General features: G+C 40.4%; 1 protein-coding gene across 9 annotated transcripts in view; it reads right to left on the minus strand.

The window, feature by feature from the left end:
* Window positions 1–17,395, minus strand: part of GREB1L (GREB1 like retinoic acid receptor coactivator) — a 142,116-nt gene that overhangs the window by 43,488 nt on the left and 81,233 nt on the right. For 6 of the 9 annotated variants that reach the window (XR_011737454.1, XM_071804204.1, XM_071804202.1 and 3 more), the window contains 6 exons: window positions 12,130–12,306; window positions 9,106–9,282; window positions 6,822–6,959; window positions 3,312–3,446; window positions 1,647–1,784; window positions 1,192–1,311 (listed from right to left, as the gene is read on the minus strand). Coding sequence is in view for 8 of the 9 variants with exons in the window: in XM_071804204.1 (XP_071660305.1) it covers window positions 1,192–1,311; window positions 1,647–1,784; window positions 3,312–3,446; window positions 6,822–6,959; window positions 9,106–9,282; window positions 12,130–12,306 (885 nt within the window). In the remaining variant the exon portion in view is untranslated. The remainder of the gene's footprint in view (window positions 1–1,191; window positions 1,312–1,646; window positions 1,785–3,311; window positions 3,447–6,821; window positions 6,960–9,105; window positions 9,283–12,129; window positions 12,307–17,395) is intronic. The other 3 variants (XM_071804200.1, XM_071804199.1, XM_071804201.1) reach the window with 2 other exon arrangements.

Here is a 17,395-nt window from a genome sequence, read left to right on the forward strand (position 1 = left end):
AAGTTTCTCAGGCTTCAGCTGGTGGTTTTTAACAGATTTTTCAAACAATGCCATCAACAGAAAAGCATCATAGGCAGCATAAAAGAATGCATGCATGCATGTGTTTTAGCAGTGGAATTGTTTATCCAACAGAAAAAAAAACACTACGAAAGACTCTCACGGAAAATGGAGTATGCAGCAGAGGCAATGGATTTGCGAAGACAAACTCAACAAAAGGAAAGATATTGCCTTATATTGCATATGTTCAACAGGTCTCTCAAGGTAGAAATCTACAAAAGCTGTGACTGATTTGAGCTGCTCAAGTAGGCACTACCATGTAACCCTTCTTTCCATGACAAATATATCTGAAAATCAATTCCAAAATATCCCAAAATCAAGCCCTCCAAAGTGGAGTTAAAAATATATTATGCATGTTGACAAATGGTTTTTTTCTTCCCTGTATATTTTTTCTTCCACTCTATAGAGACAGGGATAAGTAACTGCATATTCCCCTTTACAAAGTATTTTGAATCCCACAACTGAAAGGTGCTTAAATAGTGAGCAGTTTTGTTGATAGCTATGTATGAAGAGGTACCTACATGGATATTGATGAGTATTCATACATACATTTAATCCTGTTTCATATTAGGACATTGCTTATCCCTCTTATAGCTTTTCTATGCACAACAGAGATTTGGTTTCAAAAACTTTACGCTTTAAACTGAAAATGACCTAGTGGACATTAGTGTCCTTTGTTAGGCCACAATTACACAAAGCCTTTTTCCTGTGCAGGAACTGAATGTACTGTTTCTGCGACATGCCACACCAGACTGAGACACAACATTCACAGTGAAGGCTATTAGAAATCCTTCAAACATATCCATATATATGCCTGCACAATTTTAGACGAACTGAGTTACATTGGGGGACTTAGATAGCTTCGGATCCTTACTAATATTACTCTCCTCTTCCTTTCCTCTCTCTCCCCCAATAACTTTACTTTCCCCTTGTACCACCTTAGATTACGGCAACAAAGACCAAGCCATCATGTGGTTTTCTGGGGTATCTGAAAAACTCTCCATGGTGCCCTTAACTACTTCAACAAGCTTAGTTATGTTTTCTGTGCAACACTTGGGAGAAGCAGCACAAAGCTGCTGCTGCCTGGCTGAGTACAGCTTTTTACAAATGAGATTTGTGTGATTCACGTTTTACCTGTTCTTGCTGAAGGCCGAACTGTAGGAACAGGTACCGTCAAACCAGGTGGAGGGACTGGGGATCCAGGAGACCATCCCCGGTGACGTTTCTTTGGTGGTCCAGAACTGGACATTGATGCTAAGAAAAAAAAAGAAACTAATTCTAAACCCCATCTTTCCAAATCAACAGATTCCAGCCCACATTTGCATTTCACATTGTCATTGAGCTGGCATCATGCCACAACAGTGTCAGAGGTTTACACCCAGATTTTCACAAAGCTATACTATGATGTGAAAAATGTCATTACCCGCGTTAAAAAGCATAGCACTATCACTAATGGTCATGCCAAAAACTAAATGGGGCTCTGCAAAGATTCGATTGCAGAAACAGCAATGATGGGAAGAAGAACAAAATAAAAAATTTCAGGCTCAAGTGTCAGTGTAGTTTAAAATAAAAGAACAGGTTTTCTTCACCTTGGTCTCCAGCTGCACAACCAGGGCTTGGAGATGTTGAGTGAGGCATTGGCCGAGAGACCGCAGAACTCAATACACTATTTCTTCCTCCATTAGCGTTTCCATTAGCAACATCAGTGGCACACAGTGAAACAGGACCTGAGTAGAATAAAATACAGAGTGTATGGCTTGAGACGATCTTGAAAACAAACAAACACACAAACACAAAAGAACAGGGCAAGATGCGCGAATGAAAGAAGCATACTCCAGGGAAAGCACGAAGTATATTTGGCAGAGAATCACCTGGGCACAGGTTGCAAAATCCTAACCTTGAAACAGGGTCTCCAGATTTCAGAGTGGGGAGGGTAAGTGGAAGAAAACACTCCCAAACAAATCCCATTAAAATGACATAGAAAATTACACATACGCACACACACAAAATATTGAGAAGTTTGTGACACACATTTTTTTTATACACTGAAAATGTAAAAAAAATGCACATAACTAATCCAGTTTGTAAAGATTTCTAAGCTTCTCTGGTGCATCTCTGTGTTTTTCTGCCAGTCATTCATGTGCCGTAAACATTCACTACCGGGCTCTTACCTAAAGCTTTCGCAAGGGAGATGGGATAGAGAAGACAGCACAGTTTGCTGTAAAGTATATATGCTCTAAGCACTACTGAGGCAAACTATGCTTAATTTTGCTACCTCTGACTTAGACAATCCTCCAGTCACAGCGAGTTCCTGGCAGGACCCACTATATCCAGGTCATAAAATGAAATTACAACAATGGAGGAGCACACGAAGTTCTCCTCACTTCTGAGCTCCTTCTTATTCTTTTTCAGAGCCTAATTTTTGCAGGAGGAAAAAAAAAATGGCATAAGCTGCATAGAGCAGACATGGAGCCCAGTGGGGAACTACAGCTCCTTGCCGTACCCACCAGCTCCACAAGGATTTTGGTCCCAGGAACATATTCCAGGAGCAACAGCAGGAGATGGTCCAGCAGCTTGCTAATGTCAGCTTCAACTAAAGGAGTTTGAGAAGTGGGTATTTGGCTTAAAACAATATACCATGGAACTCTCCAGCCATGGTTATGCAAATAAATTCAGGCCCAAGATTCTCAGGTTGCCAAATAGCAACATTTGAATAAGCACACTTGCCCATTGTAAGCTCCCCATTTGTACTCTGAAGCAACTGTTTGGTGCGAACAGATATGGCAGACACGAGTTCTACTTTAATAAACATGCAAGAGAGAAATAAATAATTAAAACAGCACAGGTATTAAAACTCCTTTAAGTGAGACTAAATTTCATTAAATGTATCCGGTGAAACTACATTTGTTACAAATTCAGAACAACACAGAGCTCTCAGTTACTGAGACAAAAAACAGTGCCGTATAAAGAGGTGACTTTTATGCTCTCTTAGATATCTTAAGAAGTACGAAGAGGAACACGACATGCATTTTTCCCAGAACGTCAAATCAGAAAGCCCAGGTGTTGCTTGGTTTGGGGACAGTAATGGCCATGCAAAATTTCTATGCAGATGACTGCATGAATACGAGAGTTTTGGGGAATGCTAGTGTCATGAATGTTTCCCTTTTTCCACCAAAAAGACGACTCTCTTATTTCTTGGCTGTTAAGATGATAATTCACTTGGCTTTCAGCTATCCTGGAAAGCAAAGCTGTACCTGCAGCAAACGCCTTTCCTACGAGCTGTACCGACAGAGCCAGAGGTTTCACAATGTTCTTGTTTCGGGATGAGTCTTGAGTTCCACTTAAGTTAACAGCAGAAGAGGATTTTGCTGGACTGAATACTGAAGAATCTGAGAAAACAAGTTGTTTAATTAAGTAATGATTAAGAATTATATACATATGTATGTGTATATATAATTTGTACTATATACATGTGAACAGTCATACTTATTTGTCTAAACTCATCTCTGCGTATAATGCAAACAATTATTTTACACTCCTAAGAAATCATAATGTATTGGTATCTTTTAGGAGTTGTAAACAAACATTTAACTGGGCATTTTTATAGAATCTCATAATCTACTGACTGATCTCTTTCACAATATTTTGTATTCACATACACTAAAACCATATTTTAACTGTAGAAACGGCCATCTCATTGCTCCTCGAAATCCCCCTGTGGGACAGGCAAGTAAACACAGTTATCCCATGTTACAGATGAGAAAGCAAAGGCAAAGAGCTTACAAGACTTGCCCCTGGCAATCACAGGGCACAAGCACCGCAATAAGTTGCCTAAAAAGGTTCTGGAATTCTCTAACACTCCATCACCTGAGATTTTCAAGAACAAGTTATTGCACTTCTGTCAGATAGAGCTATGCCTGACTTATGGCAGAAAAATAGATCAAATACATAATCTCCTTACAGCACTGCTGTCTATAAGGCTATGAAAAGTTTATGTCCATTGATAAGTCTGGGTAAGAAATAGAGAGTATCTGATCCCAAACTTTTTGCATGAATTAACAAACAGCAACTCCTTAGAGCACTTTACTAAGGCTGAAAAACATAGACCCTGTTCTATAGATGGATAAACCAAAGAATAAACAAATTCTAATACCTGCCCCACTATAAAACTGTAAACCAGACCTGATTCCAAACCGCTAAGCATGTAGGTCCCTACTTTAACTTCAGGCATTTAATATCTGCAATTTACTTCAAGAAAAAAAATGACATTTGCATCCTGATACACTGACAAATTCTTATAACCAAGGTGAAAGAATATTGACCCAGTGTTTGTCCAGAAAGTAGCTTGCAACAAGTAGGCAAAGTAGACGAAGTTCCCCTACAGATGTCCTAGTAAAACAGCCAGGGAAAGAAAACAGAAGGCAAAGACCAGGTTGATCTGCCAAATATATTCACCCTCAGGCCACAAAGCATCAGTGAAGGAGAGTGGGGAGCAGAGTCTGCTTTGCTAGACAGAGTAACTGGGATGGCAATTGAACACAGGAGCCTCTGCTGCTGCTGCTCCACCAGGAAACCTCATCCACATTCACAGGGAATATGTCGAATGGCCAACAGCACAGACCACCAGCTCAGGGGCTCGGTAAGAAAATGCTGGTTTCTCATTAAATATGAAGTAGCAAATATGAAGTTTTATGTATGAAGGCTGATGTGGCTGGTATATTTTTAAACATCACACCAGCACCTAAGCAAAACTCGTAGTGCTACCAGTTATTACAATTGTTCATGTTTCTATTGTAAAACCCCATTTCTAGTTGCTTAACACCCTTTAAACACAAGAATTGAAGTTTTCCCTCTTGTCTGCCTAAAACTGAATTTTTGAATCTGTTTGAAGTTTCAGCCATTTTCACATTGCCAGCTGCCTCTCCTCTGCAACAGAACTGCCTCTTCCCACATCGTTTTGAAAGGGGACCTGACACCTGACTGCAATGTCATGGCCAGACCATACTGTCAGCTTTAACTATGATATTTCAAAATTCTCTTTTGCTCCAACATCTATAATAAAGTTATCATTTCAGTGCAATACCTGTGTGTCTCCAGAACTATCTATCTACAGGTGTCTTCTAGAATTTGGAGACTGAACTGCTCACTTACAAGGCAGAAAACAGAAATATTTACACAACTTTAAAAGGAAAAAAATGGGTATGAGTTGACAAATTGAAAACAATTTCAGAAAGCAACTTGCTAACAAGTACTCCCATTTTAAAGCAACTGAGAATCCAACTCAAAGCACAGCTATGCAGAGCTTAGGAGAGAAAAAGTCAGACTCCATCATGGGCAACACATGTCAGAATTCACACCGCCAAAAAGAGGCGCCCTCCCCACTTCTTCTGGTCACCAGGGATTCATATGTATGCATGTGGCATTATCTCCACTGGAAGATAATGGTAGAAGGAGATGAGAAGGTTTTGACAACTGTGACCTATGAGTACAAACAGTGACACACAGAAACACCAAGCAGACTGAAAATCGCACTGAGTGATAAGGAGCAAGCAGTGTATAAAAGGTGTATCTATTAACTTGGAAGGTACAATAGAAGACAAAGCTGTGTAAATATTGGATCACTTGTTTTTTCAAATAAATAGGTTCTCGTGCATCTGCACAGTTCTCATGCCAGGATCTGGAAGCCAGTGGAACATGCAATGAAATGCAGATGTTTAAACAAAACTCCCCTTTCATTTTCACCAAAGCCTAAAACACACAGCTTCCCAAACAGAGACAGGGATGACCACCTGGGGAAAGTGCCTCTGAACATGCTGATCAGTGATTACAATTTCATAAGAATGCACATGTGCAGCTTTTATTTGTTATTCCTTTTTAACATACTTCGTACACGGAAGAAGTATTATTACAGTCTTGCTTTTCCATCTGCATTTCATACTCCTCTAGAGAAACATATGTTCTGGTACAGACATATCAGCCCACTACAACAACAAACCGAAAGTTTTCTACTGTGTTTAATTTTTCAAGAAATAGCACAAACAGATACAAAAGCATATAACAGCACAGATGAAGCTGCAATAAAGCAATGAGGAAAAAAGCTCAAAGAAAAGTATCTTGGCTATTAGCAATCAATAAACAAATAAATGAAATTAAGATGCTGCTTCTTTGTCAGCATATGTCCATTTGTTTATCATAGTTTCTCCTTGCATCAGTATGTTGTTAACAGCTTTCTGGAACGGTTGTGAGATGCATGCTAGCTCATACAACACAAAACCACTGTATGTATATAGGGAAACTGCTATCCTAAGTATACCCTTGTGTGGAATAGTATTTAAATAAATAAATAAGCAAGCAAATAAATAAAAGCTGTCCCCCTGACCCCAAAAGGAGATTATTTTCCTTTTCAAGACAAACAAGCTGGTCTATATACTAAGTAAACACCTCCCTATAAATGTGTAATTTGAGTTTTTTGAGATCCACAAAAAAATAAATGAAACAAACACAGCAAGACACAGAATCAAATAAATGAATCAAAAGATCTTTTAATGCTTTTTGATTGCCTATTCTTACGAGGACTGTGCTAACCTTCAGCCTCACCTGGGTCTTTATCTTTCACAAAGCAAATTTTAAAAGGCATCCTCCCCGCTGTAATCTACACACAGCTTGAGGTAAATACCCAGTTGTTTAAAGCATCCCTGAACCAACAATATCTGAGGCAACTTACCACCCCCAATGGTTATCTTTACAGCACCTTCAGCTCCTACCTGTCTGAGTGAACCCTGATTTGTATCCATTAGCTGATCCACCCTCTGGGGTCGTGGACGGTGACACCGCAGCATTTGGTTTAGCAGAGAGGCTAGCAGCAGATGATTGCCTGCTTCTACATTCTGCAAATGAAGCAGCTACAGTACATATTAACGCGGCCAGCCTTCCAGGAGGAAAGTTTCAGCAACATGGTGGCGAAAGGTGACAAAAATGTTAAAAGCATACATACAGCACGTACAACAAACAGCGGCAAATGGCAGCATTCACAAAAATACAGCTCTCGCAGTTTAGTCAACTTTGTCTTCTAATTAAGAAAACCTCCCTGGGGGCCACTCAGAGGGCCAGGCAAATACAGACCAGATGCTGCAAAACGGCAAGAGCCCTCAGTTTGTAGCTTCCAAGAGATCTGAAGGTATTGGATATATCCTCAGGAAACACTTCTGTGGCACAACCTTTATACAAACCATCATCTGTTGCCTGTTAGAAGGAGAAATTGTGCTGAAACCCAGATTCTTAGTATGCCTCCACAAAACCTTCAGGGAGAGCTCAGCGCCGTGAGTGTCTGTCTGGATGAAAACTAAGTTGAGGGAGAAGAAGGTCACCTTAAAAGTCACACATTAATCCATTTTTAAAACTGAGATCTAATCAGGTTTTGTTTGACGAGAAGATGATGCTTAAAAGCATTTACTTTCTTCTAATTAGACCTTTATTGTAAGTAAGGGGTAAAGAGTAACTAGAAGGATGCTAGCAATATGGGGATAGTACCTATCAAAATAATGCCCATGAGGTTGATGCTTGGTCGATTTTCTAAACTTTCATGGGTGCTCAAAACACTTGCAATCAGCATATAACCAGAAGTGACCCCAGTATTTGCCTCTTCTGCGTGTGCATTACTCCTGACTGCATTTGCCAGGACAAACACCAACCCCAACTGCATGAGCATCAGGGAAGGGTTTCATAAAAAAGGATTCTAAAAGTAAAATAAGGTTTTGTTTTTCTGTAATTAGAACTTCACTACCAAATTACAGCTTTCTGTAGTTTTTGTGAAAAACGCTGCTGAAAACCACATCCACTATAAAGCAGTAGTTAATTATACTTGTAACTGAGAAGAGCAAATGAAGCCAGGGTCCCTTTGAACCACTATCTGATACAATACTATAATCACTCATACAGCTTGGTGATAACCATCTCTTTCTGGTGTCATGCTGCTATTCACATGAGGATGTGACTCTTCAGATATGTGTCAGTCCTCCTGCAGAGCTCCTCGCTCCTCTCTCCTCTCCTCTCCTCTCCTCTCCTCTCCTCTCCTCTCCTCTCCTCTCCTCTCCTCTCCTCTCCTCTCCTCTCCTCTCCTCTCCTCTCCTCTCCTCTCCTCTCCTCTCCTCTCCTCTCCTCTCCTCTCCTCTCCTCTCCTCTCCTCTCCTCTCCTCTCCTCTCCTCTCCTCTCCTCTCCTCTCCTCTCCTCTCCTCTCCTCTCCTCTCCTCTCCTCTCCTCTCCTCTCCTCTCTCACATGCACCAGATCAAACTCTTGTCTTTACCAAGGGACATCACAGCAGAGAAGGACAGGCAATCTGCATCTACACCAGCTTAGCAGACAATGAGTGGGCAAACCACTGTCTCCTTGAGTCTCCGCACAGCTCTGGCTCCAAAAATCTGCATCCCCCAATAACAGACCCCATGGCTACCTTGCCTTGGGGTCACAAATATAATCTCTTCAGCATATAACAATATTACCCTGGTAGAGGGTAAGCCCAAGTGTAGAACACTGTTAAATGGCAAGAGTATGATTTTTCCTCTTGTCCTGAGATCAGGGACGTGAGATATCTTAATCTTAGGGTATGCTAGGTATCCTCAGGCATTAGATTGAGTTACACCTGCTAAGATGAATATCAGTGGAAAGCCAACCTTGGAGTCCTGCCTTTGAGTCATCTGGCTTCAGGAACAGGGAAGAATCAGCAGACTGAGGAACCTTATTTCTTCTACCACAATGGCTGCACATCCTAAGAAGGGCAGATTTAGGGCTCCCACTGAAAATACGGGGAGATGGAAGGAGACCATTTACGATTGCATGGTTACTGTTAAGACTTAAGTAAACCTCTTCGGTAAAATCCAGACTTCAGTGAAATCAGTGGGAATTTTTCCTTCAAGTAGTAATGGAAGTAATCTTTTACACCTTCTTTTGAATTTTGAAGGCATACAGTTTCAACAGCAACTGTCAATTTTTCATTCCACATCACACTAATATAATAAAAAACCCCTAAGTGAATGGGCATCTTTATTACCTTTCCAGCAAATAAGAGGTCCCTTTGACAGTACACCTTGGGAGCTTCTTACTAGGTAGTACTTTAAGTGCTTCTGCTTCTTTGGCTGAGTGGTTAACTTCAGGTTGATATGATTGGAAAACTCTGTGAAGTACCGAAATCCTCTTTCTCCACAGCCTATACAATTCCCAGAAAATCCTGCAAGAACAAAGCAGAAGATGTACATCCAGATTAAATGACTTGTACTATCTGGTAGGAATAAGGCCATTTTAACCCACCTGCACATCCAGTTCAGAGCAACCAAAGGCCTCCAGCCAGACACATTCTGCAGATGCCTTGCACAGCACGTTTGTGCCACGAATCAGACCAACACAGGCAGATTTTAGTCTTAGCTTTTCTGAAACTTTTCCCTCTTTCTAGGTCATACTAACTTATGCCAAAATCCTACCACCAATTTTCCACTCTATACAGTGCAGAGTAGAAACACTACTTGGCAGGGATGCCAGGCTAGGAAATTTCCATGCGGAAAAAAAAAAAAAGCCATTTTTTATATATTAAAACACATGGATCACAAGCTGCACACATCTCTCTCTCCAAATGGTGGCTGATCTGTGGTAGCCACCACCAAATTAACCTTAATATCTAATAATTCTCTCAGAGACCCCTTATACAAAGCACTTTTCAGGTAAGCTGGACTTTATGGCTTATTAAAGCCTTAAAAGCCATCATTTGATGTCAAAATTTTAATGGCAAAATTCAGGAGTGCTTCAGAATACTTTTAAAAACCTACAACCCCTCATGAAAGCAACAGATTCAGGAGCAAAGGCAGAAGATTGCTTTTCTGCAATGTTTCCAACATGGTTTCACAGAAGGGGGTGAAATTTTGAATCGGGATCTGGAGAACAGGGTCTTGATTTCCAGTGCCATCCGTAACTGTGTTAATGGGAATCTTGCACATAGATGGCACCGGTCTAACATCTCCCAGAACAAAGTACAGGGCATGTTCTGAAATGGGGCTGCCTTAAAATCCTTTTCGTTTGAATAAATTCTCTATTACCTAATGTTGAACAATTAAACTCCTCTGGGTCACTTGCCACTCCACTTATCTCTGAATCACTTTCAACCTTTAATAAAGTAATATTTTATGTTCTTACTGGAACATTGGCAATGATTTATAATAGTGCTGGGCAGATTAATACCTAGTAGAAATGCTTTATTTTGTTGGGGGAGGGGGGTGTCTGGTTTTAGGTTTTTGGGGGTTTTCTGTTTGTTTGGTTTTGTGTTGTGTTTTTCTTTGTGGTTTTGTTTGATTTTGTTTTTTTGTTTGTTTTGTTTTTTTCCATTTACTAATCAGTTCAACAATTGTAACAGAACCAATTTTTCATCCTCACTGCTATCATTATTTTCCACAATGCCAAGCACTATGGAGAACAGTGGTGCCTACACTCACTCGTCAGCCAACTATGCAGTTTTATGAAAAAGATATTCAGTCTTTTTGACAAAACGCATGTTCCATGAAACTATTATTAATTAGGCCATTGTCCTTAGCCTTACTGTGCCTCATTAACCATCTTTTACCATCACGTTGCTGAGGATGCCAAGAAGTAGATTTCTTCATCTTGTTTCTCTTGTTTCTTGAATCAGTCCTTCTGCCTTGGGACCCAAGGGAATTATTGGTGCATCTCCATAGTTGTCAGAAACAGCCACTGGGGTCTCAGAGAGCAACCAAGTCAATTCTTTGCTCAGAGGTACCAGTTATGCAGGCCCAGAGGCATTTACATATGTAACATCAGCAATGCCAGAGCAGAGATGCGAGTCACTGGCCTCATTCTCAAATGATACCAGAGACAATAGGCGGCTACAAAGCTGAGGAGGTGGGGAAGAAGACTTACGACAAACAGAAGTAGTAGCACATTAAATCAGACTAAACAACACCTGTCTATCAGATTGTTCCTACTGATCAACACTTGACCCTTTCCCCTGCTCGGTGGGGCAGAAGCTCCTCTGAGGACGGTAGATACACCAGAGTATCCTGTGATCTCGCATCTCTAGCTGCACCCAGAAAGGGCACATCGCACACAGCTCCCGTCCGCCTCACGCCAGTGGGATTTCTGCCTCAGGTCCAAAGGTTTACAGTGTGCAGTAGCATGTTAAATGGGTCAGAGGGAGAAACAACATTAAAGCATGTTAAGTGCAAAACTGAGGTGTTTTCAATAGTCATCCAAGATACTGCCAGTCTGGATGAGAATTTGAGCAGCCTGCTTAAATCAGGGTATTTATGCTTTAGTGTAATTTTTTCCTCTGTTGAAAGGTCTTTCTGAATATATTCTAGGCAGCACAATGACTGGAGGGAGAAATGAGAGAGTAAATTCAAAACAGGCTGAAGGAGCCAAAATACATTAAATCAGTTTTACTAGCCTGTTAAAATGTTTACCAGTTGTGAGCCAGGCAGGAAATCTAGGTTCACGTACACCTGTCTTCAATCACCAAGAAGCATTCCTGTATTAAAATTTTAAAGCTCATAAATGTAACTCATTATAACACAAATGTTTGGTTTAGGTTTGGTTGTTTGTTGTATTCCACCTCCCCCATGTATAAGATTTTGAGAAGCAAACTGCCCTCAGAGCTCCTATTGAGAACAATGGTCCTGGTGGAGCCAAATGCAGAATTTATCCCGTAATCCACAGAAAAATACAGAGCTCATCTCCAACAGCTGCATGAGCCTGCTTTTTCTTAGATGAAAATGCTGGCAGCATCAGCAGAGATGAACAGTATATGGATAGTTCCCATTTAGAATGGCAGGGCTGCAATTGACTTCTGCCCACACAGAAACCACCAGGCTTCGATTGTGGTTAATTGTGAAATGAGGGACTTGTTTTAAAATAGGCTTTTAAGGCAGGTTCAGCTACAGATTTAATTTAATAAAAACAAGCCTGTCCTCAACATATTTCCAATAGAAGGTCATTAGCTGAAATGACTTTAGATTATTTTGAACTGACCTTTCTCTCTGAATTATTATGGCACAAGAAAAAAAAAATCTCTTACCTAAAAGTGCATTTTTTCCGTGATCATCTGGCAAAAACCGCTTGTCAACAGCGCAGACCAGAATGTGTTCAGGAAGGTTTGGAGATTTGGCTCCTACTAACAGGAAGCCTGCTGGAATATCAATTTGCTCCATGCACAGAGATACCAACCGTAAATCCTTGCCTGCTTGACAAAAACCTAAAAAGCAAACCAAAACAAATAATAGATCTTCAAAGTTTTGTTTCATTTTCTTCTTTTTATCAGTTACAAAAGTAAACAGAGCTTCACAACTTGATGCTGTAACTGGAGGTTTTAATATATCCTTTTCAGGAGAACTAGAGGAAATGGAGATAGCATCTCATCAGATGGACTAGCTCAGGGTTTTGGAGACAATAGATAAACATTATTTTAAAGAGATCCTGAACACATTCAGGCAGAGAAGACATGTGAAGTCTCTAAAGATTAGACATCAAATGGCTCAGAAACTCAATTTTTCAAAAACATTCAAAAAAAAAAAAAAAGGTTTATGATTTTATAACTGAAAACAGCTCTTAAAACATGCCAAATAATATTTTTTCTTTGCTAAATTTCAGTTTATGGTCTTGTCAAGGGAACCAATTTCATCTTTGTTGCTTTTAACAGGCTGGCACTGGTACATCACCAAGTAATACAAAGGAAGGATAAAAATTGATGACTGTAGTTTAGTACTGACTACCAAAGGAAAAATATCTAATAAATATGTAACTTGTCAATACATTTTAGGAATTTTAGCAAGTAAAAGATTAATTCACTGGTCTTAGAGATGTACGCCATGTTTTCTGTAAGTCTCTTCAAGTCTCAACGGACTGCATGACTTCAAGTCTCCAGTTAAGTTTTTTCCCCGCTCAAATGCACGAGGTTGGTCCTTGTGCTACTGGTCAATGTAAGGCTAAAGCCAGCAGCAGCAGTGAGCTAAACTGGGGACTGGAGTGAGGTCCTGCTGTCCCATGTCCTGCAGCGAGTAGGTGTCAGGCTGGAACACACATAAATCACGGCTGGGCAGCCCAGAGCTGTGGTCGGCCATCGCAACAGGGCCCCCAGGAGCTCAGGGTTCGGAGAGCTTGGCAGCCATGGTGAGGATTTTCAAAAGGTTGGATGGGACAGCTTAGAGCAATTATGGGACCTCTTGAGGTTTGGTTGGTCTAATCTTTTACTCAAACCAAAGCCAATGTCAAAGTTCAATTCTTTTGACTAAGTAAATAGACAACAACATTTGAAGACTCTTCCATCAGCTTCAACACCAGACTTACAGGGACCAAAATCACCTGTGACTTCTTTGTACAGCTCTACCCTACCTACATAGGTTGGAACACCTCTCCTATGAGGACAGGCTGAGAGAGTTGGGGTTGTTCAGCCTGGAGAAGATAAGGCTCTGGGGACACCTTATTGTGGCCTTTCAGAACTTAGAAGGGGCTTATAAGAAAGATGGAGACAAAGTTTTTAGCAGGGCCTGTTATGACAGGAGAGGGGGTGATGGTTTTAAACTAAAGGAGGGGAGATTCAGGTTACACATGAGGAAGGAATTTTTTACAATGAGGGTGGTGAAACACTGGCCCAGGTTGCCCAGAGAGGTGGTAGATACGCCAGCCCTGGAGACATTCCAGGCCAGGCTGGACAGGGCTCTGAGCAACCTGATCTAGTTGAAGATGTCCCTGCTCATTGCAGGGGGTTGGACTAGATGCCCTCTGAAGGTCCCTTCCAACCCAAACTATGCTATGGTTCTATTTTTATTGAATAATTTCTACTTTCAAGGAAACAATAGATGTGAGAGAAAGCAAAAGCCATGTGGCTTCCTCCACAGGAGAGGACACAATCACACCAGGTTTCCTCATTTCCCTTAGGCAGAAGTGAATGAAAGCACCGTCAAGTTTTATGAAGTACTACACTCTTACATCGTGTTCCCTTCCAATTCTCACTTCTCCAGCTGCAAGCTGAGCGCTACGGTCCAGCCTCACGCCACTCACAGCAGCAGCTGGTGGAAACCCTCCCTATTTCAGGATATCCAAAGACATCACATACTTATCCACTGACTGCCTCTCTTCTGCTACAACCACAGAAGTGTCGTAACATAGACAATACATGCGTGTATCCGCATGAATCAATAACTCAAAATAAAGAAAATCACAATCACAACAATCAACATTACTGTTAAAAAAAATAAAATTAAACATGGAATTACTGTAATATCTATTAAGAACTTCAGCCATAAATGTATATTACTTACACTTAAACTATTATTCAAGTAGTCCATATTTGTTACAGAAATTGTAATAAAATCAAACTACTAGAGAAACCAAACCACTGCCTAAGCATCTAGAAACACAATGTGATCACAGTTCAACCCAAGAGCCACTTCGACCATTACTAATATGTGTGTCTGCCCTCTTTACCTAGTGTGCTAAAACCCATAGTTTAAAACTTCAGCAAAAATTATGAAAGTGAATTGGTTCTGGTTTTATCTCAAAACTGCACCAGGCAAAGAGCATGTGCAAAAGGGAACGCAAATGCACAGAACCAGCTAGCGTGAACATCCTGGCAAGCAGCAGCTGGCTGAAAATAGGGTCCGATACAGGTTCAGTCTTGCACCTACACCCACAATCTGCTGAACCAGCTCTTGGCTGAATAGTTTCTCCAAGTTATTCAATCAGCTCAGTTCAGCAGCAGCTCATTTGAGCTGAAAGTTACCTTGGACTCACCCCTCACACACATCTTCTTCCAGACAATTAATTAAAATCAGGTGCCTAAAGTTTTTATTTACAAATCAAAGGATTATAACAATAACTTACCAATAAGAAGTGACATAAGTTTTAGCAGAAAAACATTAATATTTAAAGTAAAATTTATTATTTTCTGATTAGACACAATTTGGTTTTAGTATGTTAAATTATTTTAAGGTGTCTTCCTTAGAAACATATTGATCCTAATAAAATAGAATGCTGTGTACCACGCTGTGTATTATCGAGGCTTTTCAATATAATTTAGAAAAAATAATTGCAGATAAATCTAGGAAAAACAAACAAACAAACTCCCTTACATTCAAAATAGAATTTGCTTATTCAGATGTTTATGCCATTCAGGAATTATATCCAGAATTTTCAAAACTGGCCTTAAGTATTCAGGCATTCAGTGAAATTGGAGTAACTGACATGCCTAGAAAATACCACTCTACATCTAGATTTAAAATAGAAAAATTACCCACTGCTGACAATGTGGGCAAGCAGGAAATCTGCAGATAAGGATTATGAAACAGTAAGTGGAGTAAGATTTCAAGACAGACTTAGACCTGCGCTTTTACACAATTACTCATTAGCCTTGTCTCTACCTAAACATTTTCAGGAAATGCCCAGAAGCACAAATGGTGACCAGTAAGAAGCTTTTGAATGAACTGTTAGCAACAGCAATACCAGGAAAGCAGGATTTTTGTTTTTAAATGTTGTTACGTTTCAATGTAGACTTGCTTCCAGAAAGAGCACACAACACTGAGAGCTGAGTATCATATGAGAAACTTAGAGCCTCTTTGGATGCTTGAGGGTTTTGGTGTCCCAGTAAGGTGAAGCAATACTCCAGCACTCCGTAACACCAGAGACAAAAGCAAAGATTTGGCTGTTATCCAGGCTAGGAGAAAAACAACTTCAGCTATGCCTTAAGCAGCTGCACATCACCATTCTGCATGAGTCCCCAAGGGAGGAGGTGCAGGAAAACTCTAAGAAACCCATCACAATATCACAACATCTTAACAAGTTTCTAAGTGTTACTTGGTGACATCTTAGCAGTACCAACTGAAACAAACTGATGTATCTCAGTCTGCAGTCACAGGCAACAGCAGCCTCTTGCCTGAGAGACTGTTGATCTGAATATACTTAATATTTCCCACCATTTAGGATATTTAGGACTGTACTGTAGAAATGCTGCATCCTGCCTAATCTGCAAACAACACCTCAGATTCCCTGTATTGTCTCTTACTGCACCCAAAGTGCTCTCAGATTCCTTCCTCCTTGCACAATCTCCTCCGGCATCCTCCTCCGCTTTGGCTGGCGACATCTCTGGATCAGAGGTATGTCTGTGCAGACTGGCTGGCCAGCACATGCCTCTGTAATGTTCAGGCTGTGTAAGAGGAGAGCTATAATTAGTTTTCCACCCCAGGGGACATGAGTTTGGGGACACTGATGTCATCCAACCAGCTCCTGAACTTCACAGATCTTGCTAAAATTCAGTATCTTTAGCAAGAGGGGAAAGTACAGCCAGACTCTTAGAGCCCCCAGGAGCTCCTCTCTCGTGTAGCCAAAAACTGGAACAGCTGGAGCCAGCGAGAGCTGTGGAGCTTGGCCAGGTACAGCTGGGGCTCACCTCCACCAGCAGACATGGAGAACATGTACATCTGCTTCTGTGAAGTAAGAGTCTTGCATTTTCCTTCCAAGACATGTAGATGTCTTGTAGATGTCTTTTTAAGCTGAATGAGAAAATTCCACCCAAGACACACGGATTTGGAAGCAAATAACTGACTGCGGGGAAAGGAAGGAAGATTTAACCCCTTTCTCTGCTACATTGTCTTTTCATAGCTAGCAAGTGACACAGAGACCCCAACCTTATTTTCTGTTTTGCATGATTTTGCATTGGTATTTAATTACCTGTTAGAGATAACCATTTCCACACTAGGAAAGACAAGACATGATGTCTCTGTACAAAGAGAACTTGTGCTGCCCATGTTTAGGATTTAGAATATGCAAAATCCATTTACATTTCATAGCTATTCACTTACAATTTAGCTTGCACCTAAATTTCTATGTCAAGCAGCACTAGCACTTATCACTTTTAAGAAGAAGGAATGGCACTTTAGTGTCACATTTACCTGTGTACCTTTTAAGGACGTCTAAGTATGAAGAGGAGAAAACCCGTGACCCACTAAAACAAACCAGCTTCTCTTTACGAAATTGTTTATGAACATGTAATTATAAAAAAGTAAAAGCACACAGCTAAGCTGTTTCATTTAAAAATCATCTTCCCATAGGATCTCAGCTTTGTTTTAAATAAAGAACAGATTTATATTCTCATTAGAGATTTACAAATACCAACAATCACAAAAAGAATAATGAATAGCTTTTACAGACATTATCTGCATTTCTTTGAAACAAAATTCATTAGTTTTTACTTCTGAGAAGCACATTTGTGTTCTCCAACATCACTTCATTTAAAATTAATGCAGTTCCATCTTCCTGAAAAGGAAAATGAATGTCCACAACTGGCAACA

Source organism: Patagioenas fasciata, chromosome 2, assembly GCF_037038585.1.
Source record: "Patagioenas fasciata isolate bPatFas1 chromosome 2, bPatFas1.hap1, whole genome shotgun sequence".
Classification (NCBI taxonomy): Eukaryota; Metazoa; Chordata; class Aves; order Columbiformes; family Columbidae; genus Patagioenas; species Patagioenas fasciata.